The 25076-nt window shown below is 38.4% G+C and overlaps 1 protein-coding gene across 1 annotated transcript in view; it reads right to left on the minus strand.

Annotated features, from left to right (window-relative positions):
* Positions 1–25076, minus strand: part of ROBO2 (roundabout guidance receptor 2) — a 702928-nt gene that overhangs the window by 52374 nt on the left and 625478 nt on the right. Inside the window, exons 17-20 of the mRNA XM_081087410.1 lie at positions 24193–24375; positions 12018–12060; positions 10455–10582; positions 1961–2242 (exon numbers count right to left, since the gene is read on the minus strand). Of these exons, the coding sequence (XP_080943536.1) occupies positions 1961–2242; positions 10455–10582; positions 12018–12060; positions 24193–24375 (636 nt within the window). The remainder of the gene's footprint in view (positions 1–1960; positions 2243–10454; positions 10583–12017; positions 12061–24192; positions 24376–25076) is intronic.

The following is a 25076-nucleotide window of genomic DNA, read 5'->3' on the forward strand; positions in this document are numbered from 1 at the left end:
TGGCAATCAACATATACAGAATATTTTTATGAAGAATTCACAGAAGGTCTTATGTATTCCATGGGTTACAGCATATGGATAGCTTTTATATCTATATTGCTTGAGACTACATATCTTCAATAAATAAGCCTACTATAAATTACTTTTTAATTATTCAGGGCTATTGTGAAACTCATTATAAATAAGTGACAGTATAAATGACATATAAAGATATTCAGAAAAGTCTTCTATTATATTAAGCCAGTTTCACTTCATAACAGATATTTAAAATTTTCTGGATTCTATAATGTATTTAATTCTACCAAGAGGTAAGAAGAGCAAATGGCCCATTGTAGAGGGGAAAAAAAGAGCATTAACATTTTCAAATTGAAAGGGTTCTCTCTCCTGAGGAAAAGTCATTTAGTAAATGTTACCCTAATGATGTAAAGAATTAACTCTTTATGGTCTTGATGCCTGGTAGTTGTGTAACATTTAATACACTATATTCCTTTACTAAAAAGCTTGTAGTTTTTAAAAAAAACACCTTTGTAAAATATGGGATATCATGAATATGAAAAATTAAGCAAGTAAGGTCATGGAATTAATTAGAAATGTGCAAATAAAGTCATCAGTCATACAACGTACATGTTATGGTTGGAAGTTAGAGTGTGCCTACTACAACCTCTGAATTTTAGATGTGAGGATCCTTTGGCCTGGAGGATATCACTGATATTACTTATAACAGGTATATATTCCTGTCCAGTAAAATATATTTTCCCCTATACAATACCTACATTATAGTTGTAGTTAGGCTAATACATCTCAAATATATATTAAAATTTACAGTATAGAAAAAATTATCAGTATGAGAGACTATATATTTGGGGGGAAATTAAATGTGAAAGGAATGTCCCATATTATCATTCTTATTTAGTATGGTGTTAGCACCTTACTTTAAATAATGTCATTTAATAGACAAAAAAAAATGTATTACATAACATTTTGTAAAGATTGTCCAAAAATATCACTGAAATCCTAATCTGAAAATCTCCAAAATTATTTGCGTTTCAGTTGAGCTCATTTTTTAGTGTCCACACTATGTAGTTGACTTTCCCGTGTGATCATTTTACTGTAAAGTTCTCTTGAGGCTTACGTAGGGTTCTAGGCAGATCAAATACATTCACTCTTTAATGAACGATATCCAGTAAAACGGCACTACTTTTCAGTAAATATATCCTCGTACACTTAGTACATAAGGGGTGACAGTGATTTTTACCCCTACAGGCAAGCATGGTTTCATGAGGATAAACTGCTATTGTCATGAAAGATAAATGCCTGATCATGACTGTGATTCAGTTTTCCTCGTGGTTGTTGGGAACAGAGGTCATATGCTGGTGACAAACAAATATTTCTCCTTACTGCGACGAGACCAACCTGAGAGGCTGCCACTCCGCTCTGAGCTGTTGTGAGAGCTGGTGGTGCTGAAATCCTGTGACTGGTTGTGTGGCATTCTATTAGACAATCCCTCAGCCAATCGGTAGTCAGGGATGTAAAGTAAGGCTAAGGGTTAAAGGGCAGAGGTCACAGTGGCATCATGTGATTAGTTCACAGCACAAGCCCATGCAGAACATGCAGTTAGCAACTCAGAAGCAGATGTTGGAGGACAGTGGAGAAATGTTTGGCCTCTCCTGCCTAATGGAAGTTGAGATGGATTACTGATCACTATTGATAAAGAGCTAAAAGGATGAAAATGATCGGTGTCGGTGTTTGGTAGTAGCAACGGTGACGGTGGTGACAGTGGTGGTGGGTTGGTAGTAGTGGTGGTGGTAGGAATTGTGCAAGGTACTGAATACATGCTGATATATGCTTTTAGTTTAGTGAACCTGTTAATGAATCACTGAACTGAACAACAAATACTAATTTCTATCTCATGCACAAATGATGTAAAAAGAAAACCTCAAGAAATAAGAACCTGACTCACCATTGTTACCTTTATTCTGATCAGGTAGAGAATAACCAAATCCCATCAGATCTGTTTTTTGCTGAATTGAGCTTTTCCATTGTGGATCAGGCAGATCAACAGCCAATTCATGAATGCTGTTGGAATGCAGGATCTGTGTCGTGGCATATGGGGTAGCCTGTGTTATTTGGCTAGAGCTGTTGTAAGTGGTTTTGGTTGTGAAGTCAATGCTGCTATAAATGGCTCCATCTGAGAGCATCGTTGCTGTTTTATCCCCTTGGCCTGGAACTGGTGGCAGCACATCTGTGGTGAACATAGGAAAATGAAACAATTTAATGATGCACAGGAAGCCCAGAACTATCAGGACTGAAGATGAAAAATATATGTGTCATCCTGCATGTTTGCATTTCAGCTGAAATGGGTTTCATGAGCCAATGAAGGATAGATGATGTACAACCTTCGCCAAGCTGTCAGCCTGGTGACAGGCAGGCCTACCGCTCGTCCTTCATGTCTCGCTGCTTACCACACATCTTTCTCCATTTTCTTCAACTACGAATGAGAATTTTGGGATATTCCACTACAAAAAAATGCTCTCAGTTGTTCACTCTGTTTTAGAACCAATAAAAGTATTGCCTCTTTTCAGAAGCAATGATAAGTGTGAATATACAAACAATGGATGAAAATATATTTTTCCAAAGGACATAAAGTACAACTGCTGAATAGATGCAAAAAATTCCAAAATTATAAGATGGAACTATAAGGTACATTTTTCTGAAGTTTCAATTTGCTGTTTATCTGATTTGATTTCACAGCTTCAGAAATGGAGTGTAAGTTATGGTAGCAATTTCTTTTTCTTGGATAACAAAAGAAAATTTTCATGAATATGTCATTTTCACAATGCAGCAGGATTTAACTCCATAAAAAGCAATCTGAGTAGTCAGAGTTTAATTTATGCTTCCACCTCTTAGAAGTGGAGAATTAGTTTCAAGTTGTAATACAACAAGAGTAAAATTAAACTTTAGGAACTATACTGAATATCAAACAGTCCACTTATTATTTACTATTTTGGTGTGCAAAACTAGCTTTACGTCATGCTTTATAATTCAGAACTACCATCTCTCTCCTGAAATCTAAAACAATAAAAATAAATAAATCACTAAATAACACCATTTTTTAATCATGGAGAGTTAAAAGTGAATCTAATTATAATATGTTTTTTAATAATCTATATTCTAAAAGCCACAGTTCATAGAACTTGAGGACATCAACCAACTTTAGTTTTTCATTATAGGAAATTTTCAACTAGTTATAGTATTGTAACATTAAATAATAAACCAAATCATGTTAGTACCAAAAACCAATTTATCATCACAAGGAGGAAGTTTAAGTAAGAACTTAGTCAAAATATCCTCAAAGTTTTCAATGGTAGCTAACAATATTTGAAATATAAAAATATTTATTTTGTTTTCATATTTAAAAAAGCTAAAATTTGTCTTCTTTACAACAGTAACAAGACATTTATAATGTATTAGAGGCCTGGTGCACAGATTTGTGCATTGGTGGGGGGCGTGGCCTGTGGGAATCAGCCCGCTGTGGGAGCAGCTGCTCATCCCATCAGCTGAGCAGCGCTCCCACTGTGGGAGTGCACTGACCACCAGGGGGCAGCTCCTGTGTTGAGTATCTGCCCCCTGATGGTCAGTGCATGTCATAGAGACTGGTTGGCATGTCGTTCTGGTTATTCTGCCATACGGTTGCTGGGCTTTTATATAGAGAGATTCTGTACACTGTATAATTTAGGTATTTCTGAAGACTTTGAAGCCTGAAATTCCAACCTGTTTTACGTTTGAGTGGATATATACTTTATTGAAGTAAATATTTTAAATGAATATCAGATTGTTAAACATATTCAAATTTAAACATTTCATCAAGGTGTATAAGCAAATAAAATTGTTTTGTAATTTCAGAATTTCACAACTACTTTCTTGCTTTCTTGCTTTTAGTTATAAACTGATTTAAATTTTTTTAAAATATATATTTTATTGATTTTTTAACAGAGAGGGAGAGGGATAGAGAGTTAGAAACATCAATGAGAGAGAAACATCGATCAGCTGCCTCTTGCACACTCCCCACTGGGTATGTGCCCACAACCAAGGTACATGCCCTTGACCGGAATCAGACCTGGGACCCTTGAGTCCACAGGCTGACGCTCTATCCTCTGAGCTAACCTGGTTAGGGCTGATTTAAAATTTGATGATGAAGCAGCATATTTCATTCTCAAGTTCCACTTCCATTTTTATTATCAAAACTTTTAATATTTAATAATATATAAAAATTGATTGTGGAAATAAATCCTTCACTCTGGGGGAGTTATCAGTTTCTACCACTTCCACAAAGTCGTTCACTGATAAATATTAACTAGTATGGGACCCGACTTCCCAGTACCTTGAACTTGAGCTTCTCCAAAGTTTTAAGATTTAAATTGTGACTCACTCCAACAACAAGCTTTGGAAGTGGTTGTGTGTTCAATGTTATTCTGCAAAAGCTAAGGCTGTGGCTCTAAAACAAAATCTCTCTCTCTGTTGGACGACATTAGTCAGCCTTCAAGTCCAAGTGCTTCGATATTGATTTTTGGGGGGCTGCATATTACCTTCAAATGTTATTTGATCATTCTTACATTTTTAAAAAATAACTTGTATTCTATCCTACCATTGAAAAATTGGAAGCATATGCATAATACAGGGTGTGGGGGAAATCCTCTAACATCATGTGCTTTGGAACCTGGCCAGCCTTCCCCACAAAAGCTTGCACCAGAATAGGTGCTGCCATCTTTAGACAGACTTCCTATTTTCCATTTTGCACAGTTCACATCTACCATCCTTAGCACTTCAGGTTGGCTGACTGGCACTTGTTAACATTTGAGTTTGAAACCTATGAATGACAGAAAACCTTTCATCCAGTTGGAATCACTCATGAATCATTCTGTAGTTTTCTAATATCTTGGTTAAAAATGAATTTATTTTTTTTTCCTGGCATAATTAATTGTATAAATGCCTGTATCCATTACTGTATCATAGTTACTTGAGGACAGAAACATAAAAGATTTATATCTGTATTCTCATATTTTCCTCATATAGTATTTTACAGAGCATAAGCACTCACTTAATGGTTAAATATATTTTTAATAATTTAGATTGCCAAAATGAAGACTCATGCAACAATGAGAAACTTTATCATTCCAAATGTATTGGTGTTCCATTTTTAAAGGGAAATGTCAGTGTATATGATAATTCTTCTCAATGAATATGGCTGTACTACAATCCTAGCTGTGAGCCCTGTCTTTAGGACCTAGGCTCTTGAATCTGTCAGACTTGCATTCTAAATCTCGATGCCAAATTAATCATTTTGAAAACCTTAGTGTTTGGTGTTTTTTTTTTACATTTAAAAATGAAATATGTTTATCTATCTCAAATATTTATTGTGCAAAGAAAATGAAAAAAAAAGTACAAAACTTCCCAAAACTATTTCTGGTACATAGTAAATATCTAAAATGTCTACTACTGAAAATAGATTCCGTAGACCCTGCAAAAACATTGGCTTGGCCTTGATGTTCATCTGTAATATATTTCATGTCATGGAAATGAGGTAGAAATATCAGCAAAACCTTGAAAACCCACAAATGAAACCTTTGGCTAAATTAGATGGAGAAAATTTCAGTGTTAATGTAGCCTGCTAGAAATTGAAAAATAATTATTTTCCTCCATCATTAGGTATTTATTCCTTTATATAAAACTTGAATGGTGTATTATTCCAATACAAACACAAAATGTAAAAGAGGAAACTATTCCTTGACTGATTAAAAATCCTATCAAAATACCAATGGCATATTTCACAGATCCAGACAAATACTCCAAAAATTTATATGGAACCAAAAAAATACCTCGAATAGCCACAGCAAGCTTTAGAAAGAACAACGTTGAAGGAATCAAGCTATACTACAAAGCCAATATGATCAAAACAGCCTGGTACTGGCACAAGAACAAGCATACTGATCAATAGAACAGAACAGAAAACCCAGAAATCAACCCCAGCCATTATGCTCAATTAATAATTGACAAAGGAGGCAAGAGCATACAATGGAGTCAAGACAGTATCTTCAATAAATGGTGTTGGTAAAATTGGACAGGTACATTCAAAGAATGAAACTAGACCAATTTACACTGTACACAAGAATAAACTGAAAATGGATAAAAGACTTAAAAGTAAGCCACGAAACAATAAAACTTCCAGAAGAAAATATAGGCAGCAAAATATCAGACATCTCACTTAGCAGAATCTTCACTGACACATTGCCTAGGGCAGTGGTTCTCAACCTTCCTGATGCCGCGACTCTTTAATTCAGTTCCTCATGTTGTGGTGACCCTCAATTTCATTGGTACAAATTGAACATAATTAAAGCATAGTGATTAATCACAAAAACAATATGTAATTATATATGTGTTTTCCGATGGTCTTAGGCGACCCCTGTGAAAGGGTGGTTCGATCCCCAAAGGGGTCGCGACCGACAGGTTTAGAACCGCTGACCTAGGGCAAGGGAAACAAAAGTAAAAATAAACAAATGGGACCACATCAAAAGAAAAAGCTTTAGCACAGCAAATTAAAATTACAATGAGTTACCACCTCACACCTGTTAGAATGGCTAGCATCAATAAACCAACAACCAACAAGTGCTGGCTAGGATTTGGAGAAAAAGGTATGCCAGTACACTGCTGGTAGGAATGCAGACTGATATAACCGTATTGGAAAACAGTGTGGAGTTTCCTCAGAAAACTAAAAATGTAACTTCCATTTGACTCAGTGATCCCACTTCTAGGAATATAACCTAAGAAACCAGAAACACCAATCAGAAAGTATATATGTACCCCTATGTTCATAGTAGCATTATTTACAATAGTTAAGATCATGAAATATCTCAAGTGCCCATCAATAGATGGATGGATTAAAAAATGTGGTACATTTGCTAAATGGAATACTATGCAGCTGTAAAAAGGATCTCTTACCCTTTGAAACAGCATGAAGGGACCTGGAGAATACTATGCTAACTAAGCCAGTCAGAGAAAGACAAGTATCATATGGTCTCATTTATATGTGGAATCTAATGATCAAAATGAACTGATGAACAAAATAGATCCATAGACATAGAAACATGGAACAAATGGATGTATTTCACAGGGAATGGGGTGGGTGGAAAGCAATTAACCAATGAACTTATATATGCATAGCCCATGGACAGACAATTGTGTGGGGAAGGCGTGGAGAGGGGGTGGAAGTGGGTGGAAGAGGTCAAGAGGTGAAAAATTTGGACATGTTTAATACTTTCAACAATAAAGGTAAATTTTAAAAAGAGCTTTAGGAACAGAATTTATTTTGACACAGACAGCCTGGGTAGGTCAAGGGGGCATGTTCTGCCTACCTGGTGAGGAGATACCCAAGTACAGAACGTACCCATAGTGGAGTGATAGCCTACCGTGCAGGCTCAGAGTTTGGTCGAACAGAGAAGGCAGCCACTTTGAGGCATTGGCCATGTAGGAATCCTGAACAGGGTGTGCTAAATTATAGAAAGTAAACTAGAAGTGGAATGGTCTGAAAACTTACTTTCTATTCTCTTATTTACTCTAATGATGCATGTTGACCACTGATTGTATGGTAAGGTTTGTGCTAAACCTGTGTGTGTGTGTGTGTGTGTGTGTATCATCCATTTAATTCTCATTACACACCTAAGAGCTAAGATTGATTATTTTCTGTATTTTATTTGGAGAATAGGAGGGAGTTCGCATTCTCATAGTTGGTATTAACAGAATGCATACTTATACAATACTTAATAACTATTATTTGAAATACTGTTTTAATGATATTCAAACTGGCATTGGTATTCCATTGTTTTTTTAAAAAATAATTTTATTTATTTTATTGATTTCAGAGAGGAAGGGAGAGGAATGGATAGAAACATCAATGATGGCAAATAATTATTAATCAGCTGCCTCCTGCACACCCACTACTGGAGATTGAGCCAGTAACACAGGCATTTGTCCTGACTGGAAATGGACCCTTTACTTCCTGGTTCATGGGTCGACACTCAACCATTAAGCCACATCGGCTGGGTAGTATTCTATTTTTAAAGAGAAAAAGCCAGCATCCATGATTATTCTTTTAAGTCAATATATTTATATACTCATACATGTGAAATCCACCGTTAAGGCTAATAGACTCAGAATAGTTGAATCTAGTCCTGGGTTTCCTGCAGTTAATCTATCTAGAAATATAGAAATCTTCCAGTGGATTTATTCAAACTTTCTTGAATTACAGCACTACCTTCTTAATTAATCACCTCATTTTTTCACTGTAACTGCATTCTCTACCCAGCAATGAGCTGGATGACTTAAAGCAGTATTTGGAACCTAGAATTCTCCTCTTAGAAATCTATGAGTGGCTTCTGGTCATGCTTTGAAGAAAGTTTAAAGTCCCTGTGTGGCTTAGAAGGCACTCTGTGATTTTTTACCACTTCTGCTGTCTTGCACTTTATATTCAAGTCACTAGATAATTAATTTCTCCAGTAGGTCAATATCTACCTTATATCTGTACCTTAAATTATGATAGTTTATTCTCCACACATCTTTTGTCACTTTTTTGATTAATTCTTAACTCTGCTTCAGATATTGACTTAAGTAACACTCCATTCGTAGAACTGTCTTACTTCCAATGGGCAGCTTTCATGTGGGGTATTGGCAGCACAGCTCAAGTCCATTTTCTGTCTGCACAAATTTTTGCCAATGGAAAACTCATATATATGTGCCAAATTAAACACTGGGACCAGAGACTTCTCTAATCAAGTCTTTCTCTAAACCCACTGATCTCTTATTGACTGGATGAAAAGATGGAGGGGGAAGAGTGGTGAATATTTATAGTGGGTCCAATCCTGTCTCCCTATAAAGACCTATGGAAAGAACCCTGGCACCAAATTTTGGACACTTCAGCATGTCAGCTACTTAGCACCTTTTTGTCTTTTATTTGGGGTGCCAGATATCAATTGCAGAACTACAGGGGAGTTCTCACTCAACATGTTATCTTTAAGTGTATACTCATTATACTAATATATAAAGAGCCAGGGTCCGTCATGACCTAAACATCCAGATGGACGACCAAACACCAGACTAGGGTCCCGGCCGGCACGGCAGGAGTCAGTCCTGGGTCCCGGCTGCCCACGGTGGGAGAGAGTCCTGGGTTTGGCCACCTGTGGTGAGAGTCAGTCCTGGGTCCCGCTGCATGCAGCGCGGCAGCAGGAGGGAGCTGTGGGCCCCAGCTGGCCACCTGTGGCATGGTGGCAGGAGGGAGCTGTGGGGACGGAGCCATGCTGCCATCAGACTGGCCTCTGGTTCCCTCCCTGCGCCCACAGGCTCTGGGGAACTGGAGCCATGCTGCGATCAGACTGGCCTCTTAGTCCCTGCCCCCCTGGCCTGCAGGCCTGGGGAACCAGAGCCATGCTGTGATGGGACTGGACCCTACCTGAGGGGTCCCGGATTGTGAAAGCATGCACTTGGGGCGGTCCCTCAGCCCAGCCTGCCCTTCTCACAGTCCAGGAGCCTGTGGGGAGTGGACCTAAGCCACAGTCTGGCCTCCCTCTGTGGGAGGTGACCGGCCAATCAGGGGAAGGTGATGCCCCTAATCATGCCTCTGCTGCTGCCACTGCCGGCCACGAGGCTGCCTGAGCCTCAGCCATCACTGCCACTAAGGTTTGGCTGAGTCTTGCTCAGCCCTCATTGACTGAGTCTCTGGCCCTTGAAGCAGCAGAGGCCATCGGCGGCTTGCCAGAACCCCAGGCCAGCCCTGGGCAAGTGGCAGCGGCCATCGGGAGCACTTACAGTTGCCACTGCCATGTGGGGAGTGCAGGCCGCCCTCTGCCAGGCCTGCCTCTCCCACCAGCATCCCCGATGCTGCAAATCCCTGCCCACACCTGCTGCTCACACAGCCTGCTGATTGGTCATTACATGACAGCGTCCCAACCAATTTGCATATTACCTTATTATTAGATAGATGAGCATAAAGACCGTTTCTCTTAATATTGATATTATATTTTTACTGTCTGCCATAATGCCAGGTACAAAGGGCATGTTCAATAAATATATGATGAATGAATGGGAGAAGTGAAATAACTAGACCAAAATTATAAGCCCTGTTTAGCAGCATAGTTTCTGATTTTAGTAATCTTGTATTAATAGTCTTAAAAACAAAATATATTATGAATATTTATCTTCTTGGTTAGTAATGACTTCCTTAAAAACTTAGTTTTACTCAAGGTAATATAGCAAAATAGTTTTATAATAAAATATTCCACAAATGTATTATGCTATTAGTATATGTGCTTCACTAATTTTAATTATCAAAAACTCTTTGGTATATCTTTAAAAAATCTAGAAAATCCAAGAAAACAAATAGCAAAATTTTGAAAAACATTACTTACCTCCACGCCCAAAATTCCCAATCTCATTTGGGCCACTATTGCTATTGTTGACTGGCAAGCTTGTGGCTGGCCACGAATCAGCAAGCCACGGATAATTGGGGTCCCCAGCATTTAGAAGACCTGGACGGCTAAAACAGAAATTAAAAAGAAATCAACGCGTGAGCTCAGTGGGAGATGCAGACACCAGTCTCATGCACTGAAATTAATTTAAGATTTTAATTTACTTCAAATTAAAATGTGTACGCTTTCTAAAATGAAGAAACTTTAGCAGTTCATTAGGTTATATATAGATGTCAGTGGAAGCAGAGGGTCCTGCCTGGGATTCTGCTGATATCCAAGTGAATCCTGTCATCTGCCCTGAAACTGGTGGGAATCAGTAACATAGCAGGATCCCCAAATGAGGTTTGATGATGAATTGGCACCTCAAGGGAACAATTGCTCAGAGTGACTGCTCAGTATCAGCCATTTCCAGGACTTGGGGCTATTGCTGCCTTGATTCCTGCAAGCTCCATATTTATCTGTCCCCTGAATGCTGTAACCCCTGTTATGAGCCTCATGCTTGATTTAGGGCAAAGGACTTTAGGAAAATTAATGAATAGTATTTATACTGTTCCATCAATAGCACATTTCCAGGTTTTCTAAATTGCAAAATATGAGGGGTATATTTTACAGTTTTCTTCTAAGGTAATAAAAGATCTAGTGTGATCTCATCTGGCATGTGCATAAAGTCCATGAAGAAAACTTTCTTCGCATCATAGCTAATAAAGAATTCACATATTTAATATTAAAGTTGGGGATTCTAATTCTTGTATAGATTATTAAATTATTTACAAATAAATAGCAACATTTATAACCATTGTACTTTTTTTTTTTGTATAGAAATTCTGGTATAATCCCTAAGAAAAACATGAGTTTCTATGGAAACTGCAATAAGAAGATCCAACTGCTTTCTTGCTACATACAGTAGTTCTCATTAGACCTAATCTCTTTTTGCAAAAATATTGATTAAATGGGAGATTGGAAGTTATTACCAGAGCCTAATTACAATCTTCATATTGGCAAAGGGAAAACAGATGAGGATATATGAGTTTGTTATCAGATTTTATCAATTTCAATTGAGTATCTAAAGTTGTGGAATCCAGTCCTATCAATCTACAGCCTATTCATCATATATGAATCATTTACTTTGTGATCGATTATGTGTAATTGTTCACTCACTGCAATTTAGTGAGAGCCAATAAGGAGTCTTAAACAACAGCAACTTCATTTGCTAATGTCTAATTAATGCAATAAAAATCCTGCTAACAAATGAACACATTCCTTGTGATATTTACTACTAATTTCTTCAGGGACATCTGGGAGATATGAAACATCTGGACTTGATTTCTCTAAAGTGCACAACAGATAGATCATTAAACCTGTGGTAAGCCATTTAATTCCTCCTAGAATTCTCAGACTTGTAAGTGATCATTTATTACAATAAAACCTCTTACTACAGTTTCCCTCGTCCTGATTACAAATGGGAATAATAATAATAATAAAAAAAGAATCTCCTTAGCATACCTTCCATTGCTCATTAGTCCTCCATCTCCTCTTTGAAATGTAACTGTAAAAAAAAAAGACACATACACACACACATAGTCAATATTAATTACAACTAATAAAAAGTACATATTGGCCTTTAGTTTAGAGCTGAGGCCTCTGGGAATTTTAATAAAATATAATTAACGTAATTGTACAGAGAGTAGAAAGGAATGATTTGGCTCAGGGCAAAGCAATCACTTGCTCCAACTTTAAAAAGACATTTAAAAATTCTTTAAGCCAAATGTATCATTAAGTCCAAGGGACAAGTTGTATTTGGATGTCAAATGTTACAGATGTGCCGAAACCGGTTTGGCTCAGTGGATAGAGCATTGGCCTGCGGACTGAAAGGTCCCAGGTTCGATTCCGGTCAAGGGCATGTACCTGGGTTGCGGGCATATCCCCAGTAGGAGATGTGCAGGAGGCAGCTGATTGATGTTTCTCTCTCATCGATGTTTCTAACTCTCTATCTCTCTCCCTTCCTCTCTGTAAAAAATCAATAAAATATATTTTTTAAAAAATGTTACAGATGTTACAGTTGGTGTATATATTTAGGAGCATTAAAAACTGACAAGTTATACTGGAGAATTATGAAATCATGACTTTTATTATTAATATATGAGCATCTTATTTAGAAGGAATGAATAGAATGCAAAAAATGGAAAGTGAAACAAGATAGTCCAATGATATAGGTGACCCAGGTTGAGGACATATTCTTCACCATCACATATCTTTTTAGGAGCACTGATAAGCACTGTGAGTTGAACAGCTATAGTTACAATACATATGAACTGTATTTAATAGAGAATGATGTACTCAGTGCTTTGTTTCATCATCCAACACTCACAAAAATGTTTTCAAATAATTAATCCGGAATATATTCCAATTGTATGCAATGATTACAAACCCAAGTTCTTTATAAAACTATGGAACTTATTAGCAACACCAACAAGCATCCAATAGAATCACAGCTGGAGAAGCCACGCCCTCCAGTCACCAGATTCCATTCAACAACTAACAGCATGAAAGTGGGCTTCATGGGATGAACCAAAGAATATCAATATCAGTTCAGGTCCATCACTGCCTGTTCAAAACCTTTGTAGTCAAATATATTTGAAATCCAAAATATATCAAATCTGAGAAAGGTATTAAGTTGCATTGTATGGAGAGGGTCTAGACAACAAATTATAGTCAACAATACTTAATAATTTTGCAGGGAAATGTGAATATTTATGATTAGTAGGATAAAGTCTGCAAATAATTTCACATTACTTAGGATGAAATGACTTAACCTGAAAATCATGCAAAATATTTGGTATTTAGAAACTTATGGATGTCAAAATTAAAATTATGCCTCAAATTAGTATGGATCAGCTAAACCAGTCACTGGAATGAAGGGAAAATAGCATTTCAGGTATGAAAACCCAACATCTTATTTTTGGAAGACATTGATTTTATTTACAATGTGTGTTTTTAACTTAGTGAGTAAAAATAAAAATAAATGAAAATATATGAATTGATTCATATTTTAAGTAAACTGAGGAACCTATTGTTACTCAAAGTATACACATACTAAATACTTTTGTACAATCTCTCTGTAATTCATCTGTCCCCCAAATTTCCACTATCAAATATGATCACGCTATACATTTTTTAAAATTTCCATAAACAGTTCACCAGTCCTTTCCTTAAGTTCTTCTAATGGCATCTGTCTCATGACATTAAGGTGATTCGGTCATATTCCCAAAGATCCATCAGAACCTTCCTGAGGCACTATAGCGTGAAGCAGTGCTTTCAGGGATGCCGGCTGGCACCTGGAGTATACCACCTTACGAATTTTTGAGGTAACATCTCAGATGCATTATAAAACAATCGTAACATAATCTTTGCATTGATTGAGGAATACTGCTACTCTGTTTTCTAGTGGCTCACTTAAGTTCTGGGAATCAGGAATGGGCAGTGTGTCCACCACTCATTGGGTACCTCTAATAACTACATTTAACAATAGAAAAGAAGAATTAATCTGAAACATTTAATGAAAAAAACTGAGCACGAGAGGTATTAAATAGAAGCCTGATAAGGGAAATAACCCCAACAAACTGTGAAAACTGCACAGCTAATTAGCTCTCCATCTGATGTGACTTTCTAGTTACATCATTTCTAAGTGACTGTTTTACTCTGCTAAAATAGAGTTAAGAAAGTGTCGTGAATATCATTGTTAATATGGAAGTAAGCAGGCACCAATGGGCTACACCTTAAAATACCTGTTAGGAGGTATATAGGGAGAAGCTAAGTATTTCTCCCTAATTTAGATTCTCTTTTTTCCCTACCTGAAGTCTCTGTTGGTGACAGAAAAATAAATGACATTAGAGAAGAGGACAACTGATGAGGCACAGAATTGAGTTGCAGTCAACTTGCACATACTAACCAATGGTGAATTCTTCATAACATGCACCTCTGCATACCCACTACACAAAAGCAAAAATACATAGTACATTGTGTAAGTACATAACTTACTCGAAGTGGCCTATACACACCATCCTATCTAATAAAAGAGAAACATGGTAATTGGCGTACGACCGCTACCCTTCCCATTGGCTAATCAGGGCGATATGCAAAGTAACTGCCAGCCAAGATGGCAGCCGGCAGCCAGGCAGCTTAAACTGAACATGAGGCTTGCTTGCTTCAGTGATGGAGGACTGCAACGTTCCCCACCTGCCTTGCCGGCCTCTGAGCCTGCAGTTTAAGAAACATTGTAACAAATATAGAAGCTAAACAAAACCCCAGAAACCTGCTTTCAGCGAGCTGGGATCTCAGAGCTGGAGTTGATACAGAGTTTCGATTATAGAACAGAAACAAACCAGATACCTGCTTTCAGGAGTGGAGGTCTAAGAGCTGGAGCCTCAGAGCTAAATTGGCCCAGAATAAAAAGAAAAAAAAAGAAAAAAAGGAGCAGTTGGGAGCCTCCGTCACCTGCCAGCCTGAAAACAGCCCTCAGCCCCTCACCCAGACTGGCCAGACACCCCAATGGGGACACCTACCCTGAAGGGTGTGTGACCAGCTGCTAACAGCCATCATCCCCTCACCCAGGCTGGCCAGGCACCCCAGTGGGGACCCCTACCCTGAAGGGTGTGTGACCAGCTGCAAACAGCCATCATCCCCTCATCCAGGCTGCCCAGGCAACCCAGTGGGGACCCCCATCCTGATCCAGGACACCCATCAGGGCAGACCAGCTGGCCCCCACAGGTGCACCAGGCCTCTATCCTATATAGTAAAACGGTAATACGCCTCCCGGCACCGGGATCAGCGTGACAGGGGGCAGTGCCCAAACCCCCTGATCGCCCTGCGGCTCTGTGTGTGACAGGAGGTGGGGCTACAACCTCCCTATCAGCCCTGCTCTGTTCGTGACAGGGAAAGGCAGCCCAACCTCTGGATCAGCCCTGCTCTGTGCCTGATAGGGGGGAGTTCCCCAAACCCCTGTTCACCCTGCGGCTCTGTGTGTGACAGGGTGTGGCACCCCAACCTACTGATTGGCCCTGCTCTGTGTGTGACAGGGTGCGGTGCCCCAACACCCCTTCCACGGGCCCTGCTCTGTGTGTGACGGGGTAGAGCCATAACCTCCCCATCGGCCCTGCCCTGAGTGTGAGAGTGGCGGTGCCCCAACCCCATGATCGGCCCTGCTCTGTGGGTGATAGAGGGCGACGCCCCAACTGCCCCCCACGGGCCCTGCTCTGTGTGTGATGGGGTAGAGCCATAACCTCCCCATCAGCCCTGCCCTGAGTGTGACAGGGTGCGGCACCCCAACCCCCTGATCCGCCCTGCTCTGTGTGTGACAGGGGGCGGTGCCCCAACTCTCCTATCTGCCCTACTCTGTAAGTGACAGGGGGGAGCTCCCCAACCCCCTGATCGTCCCTGCTCTGTGTGTGACAGGGGGAGCTCCCCAACCCCCCTGATGTGCCCTGCTCTGTGCATGACAGGGGGCAGCGCCCCAACACCCTGATTGTCCCTGCTCTGTGCGTGACAGGGGGTGGCACCGCAACCTCCCCATCGACCCTGCCTTGAGTGTGACAGGGGGCGGTGCCCCAAATCCCCAATCAGCCCTATCCTGAGCGTGACTGAGGGTGGCATCACAACCTCCTGATCCTCCCTGCTCTGTGCATGACAGGGGTGGCCCCCCAACTCCCCATTCGGCCCTGCTCTGAGCCCGACCAGGGGCTGCACCTAGGGATTGGTCCTGCCCTCTGCCACCCGGGAGCAGGCCTAAGCCAGCAGGTCATTATCTCCCGAGGGGTCCCAGACTGAGAGAAGGCACAGGCTGGGCTGAGGGGCCCCCTCCTCCACCCCTGAGTGCACAAATTTTTGTGCACCGGGCCTCTAATCCTATATAATAAAAGAGAAACATGCAAATTAGCCATCCCTCTGCTATGCTCAAGCCATACCCACAAGCCACGCCCACAACCCAATCAGAGTGACTATGCAAATTAACCTGACAAAGGTGGAAGCTAATTTGCATACTCAGGTGTCAGGCGCCCCAGGAGGCAACAATGCCCGTGGCCGTGGGCTCCCAGGACCTTTGCTGGCCCCGGGAGGTGAGGCCGCCTGTGCCTAGCCACGCCCACAGGCTCCTGGGACCTTGCTGGCCTAGAGTGGGAGGTTTGGAGGCCTTGACAGAGCAAGAGACCGCTGGACATAGAGAAAGAGAGAGGGCGGCTTGGAGGGCGCGGCTCCCTCTGTCACCCCCGCTTCCTCATCACAGCTGTGGAAACTGACAGCAGGAAGGAGGAAGTCCCACCCCCACAGAATCAGCCAGAATCACCCGTTGGTCAGACAGCTCTCAGCGGCCTGAAAGCCAGGACTCTCATTCACCTGCATCTCAGACTGTGACAGTAGAGAGGTGGGAATATGTTTAAGAACAACTGTTGATACAATGTAGCTCTGCAGCCAAAAGATGCTGGCATTATCGACAGAAAATGTCTGCAGAGCAGTGTGAATCTGATCTTGAAAGAAGGCGGCGCCTGCGAAAGGATGTATCTGACCACCAGCTACTGGAAAAATGTCGCTCTGATGCCAAAAAACACAGGCATTATCAACAGGGAACATCTAAGGACAAACGTGCCTTTGAAGTTGAAAGAAGACATTGGTGAAGACAGAATATGTCTAGAGAACAGTCATCAACAAGTACTACCAATACCGGTAGGAACTGCCTTCTCAGCAAAAATGGAGTACATGAGGATGCAATTCTCGAACATAGTTGTGGTGGAATGACTGTTCAATGTGAATTTTTCCTATCACTAAATTTCTCTGATGAAAAACCATCCGATGGAAAATTTACTCAGTGTTGTAGCAAAGGGAAAGTCTGTCCAAATGATATTCATTTTCCAGATTACCCGGCATATTTAAAAAGATTAACGACAAATGAAGATTCTGACAGTAAAAAATTCATGGAAAATATTCGTTCCATAAATAGTTCTTTTGCTTTTGCTTCATGGGTGCAAATATTGCATCGCCATCAGGATATGGGCCATACTGTTTTAGAATACATGGACAAGTTTATCACCATACTGGAACTTTACATCCTTAGGATGGTATTTCTCAGAAGTTTGCTCAACTCTATATTTCGGATACAGCTGAAGCCACAAGTAAAAGATTAGCAATGCCAGAAAATCAGGGCTGCTCAGAAAGACTCATGATCAACATCAACAACCTCATGCATGAAATAAATGAATTAAAAAAAATCGTACAAGATGCTACATTAGGTAGAAAAGGAAGCCCAATATGAAGCAGCAACAAAAGGTATTGCTCCCACAGAAGTAACAGTGACGATTAAATATGATCATAACAGTGACCCAGGTAGATATAATTCTTCCCATGTATCCAAGGTTGCTGTCATATTCAGAAACACAGATGGAGAACCTCCTTTTGAAAGGGACTTGCTCATTCATTGTAAACCAGATCCCAATAATCCAAATGCCACTAAAATGAAACAAATCAATATCCTGTTTCCTACATTAGATGCAATGACATATCCTATTCTTTTTCCACATGGTGAAAAAGGCTGGGGAACAGATATTGCAATAAGACTCAGAAACAATATTGTAATCGACAATAACACTAGACAAAATGTAAGGACACGAGTCACACAAATGCAGTATTATGGATTTCATCTCTCTGTGCGGGACACTTTCAATCCTATTTTAAATGCAGGAAAATTAACTCAACAGTTTATCGTGGATTCATATTCAAAAATGGAGGTCAATCAGATAAATTTCATCAAAGCAAACCAATCTAAGTTGAGAGTTGAAAAATATAGTGGTTTGATGGATTATCTCAAATCTAGATCTGAAAATGACACTGTGCCAATTGGTAAAATGATAATACTTCCATCATCTCCTGCAGGTAGTCCCAGAAATATGCAGCAGCGATATCAGGATGCTATGGCAATTGTAACAAAGTATGGCAAGCCCAATTTATTCATAACCATGACATGCAAATGGGCAGATATTGCAAACAATTTACAACACTGGCAAAAAGTTGAAAACAGAACTGACTTGGTAGCCAGAGTTTTTAATATTAAGCTGAATGCTCTTTTAAATGATATCTGTAAATTCCATTTATTTGGCAAAGTAATAGCTAAATTTCATGTCATTGAATTTCAGAAACGTGGACTGCCTCACACTCACATATTATTGATATTAGATAGTGAGTATAAATTACGTTCCCCTAATTAATTCCCTTTCAATGTGCATGAATTTTGTGCACCGGGCTACTAGTTTAGTATAATGAGAATTTTCTATTTTGTATATGTGTATCAAAAAAAAAGAAAAAGAAAAACCCTTATCTTAATAAAATTACTTGTCTTTTTAAAGCAAGGGAAATAAGAGGACACCTTGAAAAGGTGCTCCAAAACTTTTATTCTACTTTGAATAGCAATGAAAAGTTAACTGAATTCTATTAGAGCATGGGATTAAATGCAGACTAGATATAAGAATGAACAATTAAAACTCCTAAAAAAGAAAGTCATTTGGTATTTTGATCAATATTTTTTGTGTGTGTTCAAAGAGAAAGAAACATAAAAATAAATTCCACAGCAAATTGAAAGCTGTTCTGAGGTAGCTATCATTTCAGTGATGTTGAACCACTTTGAAGCTGAAAGCAAAGAGGATGGGGAGAGCATAGGTGATTGGACAATCTCATGCTAGTCATGATTTTGATACTCCCAGTGTAGTAATTTTGTGCTTATCAGACATAAATTTGAAATAGGTATGAATCTTTATCAGGAGTTTCTGCTAACATATTAAACTGAGAACTTTCAGCAAGCCATGTACGGACGTTTTTAGCTAAAACTAACTAAATAATGCAAAGGTTTCTAAAAAATTCTACAGAAATCACAATCTTAAATGTTTTAGAATGCCATTAAATATTTTGAATATATTACAATATTTACAAAGGATTTATGGTAGAAAGATTCTGCAAGTTTATATCATACACAAAGAACCTGAACTATTATCTGACAGGATTAGCCCTAATCTCATCCTGCTAGGAGTGAGGGGGAAGGAAAGCATGGCTATGCAGTGAATTGCCATTTGGAGGTAAGGAAGCTTTCAGAGTGCCTATCTCCAGTAGGCCACGTTTTCCTACTCCAAATGGAAACTTTAATGTTGCCAGCCAAGCCTTGGTCCCTTTCCTGATAAGCTATTTCTCAAATATGAATGTAGATTAATCCTCTTTTTCATAAGCATTAACTCAGCCCAGATAATCAGAGTATAAAAATTCCATCCAATATTTTAGTGGTACTTGGATATTTTTGTCAAATAATGTATATCTTAGAAACAGTTTTAAACGCTATGCTTGAATTGTTTAATGTTTCATAATTTGCTCACTCAATTGTTAATATTTATTGAGTTTCATAAAATCTGTTGTCTACAGAGGTAATAGTCATAAAATAAAATCACCTTTTTAAAAGTAAAAATATATTTATTACATTAAAAATTTGATGCTTTAAAATTATGAATAAGAAAATGAGCAACATAAATTTGAAAGGAATCATGTAAACTTCATGTGGATTATAATACAGATATATAAAATACATGAACATATATGTTTCATATAATATATATATACATATATGTATATATATATTATATAGAATCCTCATGAATGCTACATGGATTTTATTTAAATTTATGCTGTTCATTTTTCTATTTATGAACACTGTTTTACATATGATCAAACATTTACTCTAGTTTCAAAAATAACCTAATATTTTCTGCCAAAATCTCTTTAAAATCTCATTTCACCCTTTAACAACTAGGTTGGTAAATTATTATAGCAGTCAGGGATTTCAGGTGCAGTGACAAGAAGACTCTTAGTGCTCAAATGAAGATTAAGATAAATAACATTGCATGTTGCCCTGGAAAAATCTAAAATGACTTCATGGAGAATATGAGATCTGAGCATGCTTTTTCAAATGTAGATGCCCTTCTTTGCACCACATGGAAACCTGTTGTGCATATTTGTTTTTGAAGAATTTAAATAAAGGATAAAGAGGAAAAAATGAATAGAAAGTTAGTGTGTTACATTGCCCTGGGGAAAACTCTAATTTCTACTATGTAAAGAAGCAAAACATGTTCAGCGAAATTCTCTCAGGTCATTTAAAGGTACAAGTTTGCATTTGATTCTTGATAGTTGTCTTTATAATCTAAAGTGTTAAACTGCGAGTGTTCTCTGATAAATATGTTAAACCTGACATATAAGAAAAATATCAATACTGAGGGGCAGGTTTTCTTTCCTTTCCTTCTAAGCATTCAAATACAGTTTTTCACATGATGGAGAGTCAAAGAAGAGCAGCAATAACAGTCCCTGAATAAGTTTTTGCCTAAAAAGAATGAGTGGGAGACATCCTGCAAGAGTAAGAATTTCCAACCTGAAAGGTATTTACATGTCTCCCCACTAGTTAAAATCCCCCCTATTATACCTCTAGTGGAGATGAAGAGACTTGGAAAGGAGCAGGAAAAGGGGAGTGCTGAAGTCAAATTCTACCTACAGTGCAATTCTACTCAGATCGGTCCAGCTTCATTAAAATACATGTTTCTTAATATGTGTAAGGTTTCAGATATTTAAGTATAATATTATGTCACACTTAGGGCTTGAAATAAAGGAAGTATCTTATAATGCAAATTAATTTAAATAAGTATCCAGAATTTTATTTGGAAAAATTATTTTGCTATCATGTCAACAATAAAGTTCTGAGATTATACAGACATTACAATGTAGTGAAAAAGTAGAAATGTTAGGCTTTTCATCTTGCAAGTAAAATCTCATTTTCTTGTGAAATTTATGATCCCCAGAGAAATGTTTATGAAAATAAAAATATAAACAGAACCAGTACAGAACTTATTCAATATAATTTTATAACACACTTCAGAGAAAAATAGCCCTGTGTGAAATCTCTGTGCTTTTAAAATAGATCATTAGCTCATGCATGAAATATCAGAATTTAAACCCATGAAAAATATATATTCCATTAATCATTCCTATTTAAAATCCCCATATTCTTTACATAGTATAAGGGCAAGAATGAACACTTTAACAGGTAGAGGATAGGCTATTTCTGGAGGGAAATGTGTAGAAAATATCAGCAAGTCAGATATGCAATGCTAGGTACCTGTGGTTTCAATTTTCATTTGCTTCTCACATACAAGAAAGGAACAGCAGTTGCTGGAAGGCAAATTACTAGTTGAAGGTGAATCCATTCTGAGAGACAGCCATCTATCAATTAAGTATAAAGGTTTTGAAAGACTGCTTTCTGGTTTGGCCTTATTCCAAAATATATGAAGGGCATACACCTTCTGAGTTAGCAGTTCTTCTACAAGCAGATGGATATCAATCACTGTGAGAAATGCTAATAGTAAATGGACTATTCTTGTCAAGCTCAAAGACCAACAGAAATTTTCAAATCAAATACATAGATTTTGCAAAAAACAACAACAAAAAACACAACCTGCTGTTAAAAAAAGAAAAAGAAGGAAAAAATATCTGACATAATTTTACTAAAGCACAAGCCTACTAATTATGAGAGCTTTGTTATGTATGAGGCATGAGTGAATGAAGAAGTGTAGAGAGTAAACCTGCCACACTGCACTGAAGTGACCAGTGCAGTCAATACTTTAATGTTTCCACCAAAGCCAAGCAAAGGGATAACCACAACGTAGTCCTTGAATGAAATCTGTTCTTCCATATGCTTTATGAGACTTACTAGCATATGAAGGTGTCACAGAGATAAAATGTAACATTGTAAGTGATTAAACACATGGGTTGATAGTACCTTCCAGGAATGACGGTGGAGCACTGCACTGCAAATCAAGAAGGTGCATTAAAGGATCATCAAGGTTCAAGACTGACACTCAGCAGTTACTGCCTGCCATCCCTTTCTGCCAAGAATCCCTCACTGGTGTGGTGGGTCGGCTCTCAAAGCATAAGCAAGACTGAGTAAGCAATCAATAACAAAGATAGCAGATCACAAAGCGTGGAAGCCCCTTTCCAATGGAGACACTACAATACTTTCTCTAGTGCTGGGGATTATTCTATCCAGTAAGTAATAACCTTATTTTCATAAGATATGAACATGAGCCACAATGTTATAATCAAATGATCATATTTAAATGCTGTACAATAACTGGCCAGACAACAAGTGGGTGCTGTGATTTTTCATTGTCATTATTTAGACATTCTCAGCAGTTTAGAAGTCTACAAACTACAGCAGCTTATAAGCTTAATAAGCAATGAAACTCTTGTCAAAATCAGTTATTAAGGTATTTATGCTTCTTACCAAGGTTATAGAAGACTAGGAGCCCAGCGCAGCCCACCCACCTGCAGCCCTGCCTTCACACCCAAACCTGTCCACGCAGAGCTCCAGCACACCTGGCCCAGCCCACAAACCCTCTGGACTTCTCTGGCCACCTCAAGCCCCACATTCAGTCCCTTGAGTGGCCTCAGGCTCATCCTGCCTTCTCTGGCTGCCTCCCCACTTCTGCCCCATCTCCCTGGCAGGTGGGCCGCAGGGCACTCAGAGTGTGAGCGGTGGGTGGTGAAGGACTGGTGAGGGGGACGCTATGCGCTCTCACCCCTGCCCTCCCCAGCACGAGATGGTCCTGCCTCCTCTGGGAGGGGCTCCTCCCCACTTCTGCCCATCTCCAGAGAAACACCCCAGCTAATATGCTAATGACCCAGTCATTACCCGTTATGGTGTATCAACCATTAGCATATTAGCTCTTTATTAGTATAGATTGAATAAAATTTCTCAAAAAATTCTAAAGTGTTTGTAGAATAATGTTAAATCAAAATTGTTAGCTTATAAATTCTAAAAGTGTAAAATACAGTGAGACAATTTCTTTGATTGTTGTTAGATAAAACATTTAAAATGAATTGCAGTCAAAATTGTTATTAAGTTTCATTACTGAGTTCATTCTTTTAGTCACTGACAATAATTCTCTCTCTCTCTCTCTCTCTCTCTCTCTCTCTCTCTCTCTCTCTCTCTATCTTGGAAATATTTTAAAGTCCACAATTTTGAAAACCTTGAAATTCTGTTTTGGATTCTAAAACAAAACATCTTTTCAGGCAGGTAGAACACATAGGACCTTCTTTTTCTTCTGCTGCTTCTTTTCCTTCTCCTTTCTAAAATGCTGATTCATCACCTTGAACCAGACATCTATTTAAGTGACTAGTGAATCCTTAATTCATGCATCACCAGTCTTATTAATTCCGTCAAGACTTTTTTCCTGAGCATTTTAGTAATCCTCTTGCCTAAATACAATCTCAAGGAACAGCTTCATAGCATACAAAGTCTGTGTATTTCTGTGTTTTGAAGAACTGGTTGAAAAAAAATGGTTAAGCATTTATCATTGTGCACTCTTGTTATGCTTCATTGAAAATTCAAGCAAAAAGATTGCCTTATGGTCATAATGTGATATACTGAATAGCAATGCATTAAAGCATGTCGTTTATAATTGCATTTTGCAGAACAGATGTTTAAAACAAGCCAAAAAGATTCTTTCATTCATTCACTCTTCTAGTATTCCATCCCATTCCATTTCATTCTTTTTCATTTCAACACATTCCTAAAAATAAGAGGTTTTCTTGGCTGGAAACAGTCTCTTACCAGCATAATTACTGAGTCCCTTTCTCTTCTTTCTTCGCCAATACAACCAGATGCTAAAACCCATCAAAATTACCCAGCAGGCACCACCAATACCAGCTATAAAGGCTGGTTGCTTCACAACATCAGTGATTTGCTCAGTTATGCTGTTATTGTTTTCAGTAATGACAACTTCATTACGTCCGCCTATGGAAGAAACAATAGTTTTAGTAAATATTAATACAAAAACAAACACAACAATACACATGGTGCTCTAAAGCCACACACACACACACAAAAAATAGAAAATTCCTTTGAAAGCAAGTAATAGTGGTTGTGTCCTGAACCTGTCACAATTATTGATAAGAATATTTTATAAGTTACAGAAGAATAATTAAATCATGAGTTTGAAATGTGATTTAAAACATTGCTAATCAGTAAAGAAAATAAATTAAATTAAACAAAATCCTCACATTGCTCTCTTATGATTGGTTTACTATTATGAATAATTCAGAACTGCTTCTCGGTTTACCACCTTATAAATGAGTACTAAAACAATTACTAGGGGTTGAAATAATGGCAACTTTTCTTCAGTTAGGTAAAGAGTCCTTTAATGTAGTTTCATACAATAAAAAAATGCAACTGCCACATTCAGCACAGGGTCTTTGCAAATTCTCTTTCCTTTACAGCATGGTCCAAATTCAAATGTTCATGATTCAAAAATATGGGACTTAATACTGTCTTTAATATCATACCAAGGAACTTACTTTGGTCAAACCACGTAATTTTCTAGAATGTATTAAAATCAATGCATAAAACAAGGACGATTATGTAAACATCCTTTCATAAAGATTAGTATTTATAATTAAAATGTCATGAAAAGATAAAACTTGTATATTACCATAAAT

This window comes from Myotis nattereri, assembly GCF_964212035.1.
Source record: "Myotis nattereri genome assembly, chromosome: 3".
NCBI classification, from domain to species: domain Eukaryota; kingdom Metazoa; phylum Chordata; class Mammalia; order Chiroptera; family Vespertilionidae; genus Myotis; species Myotis nattereri.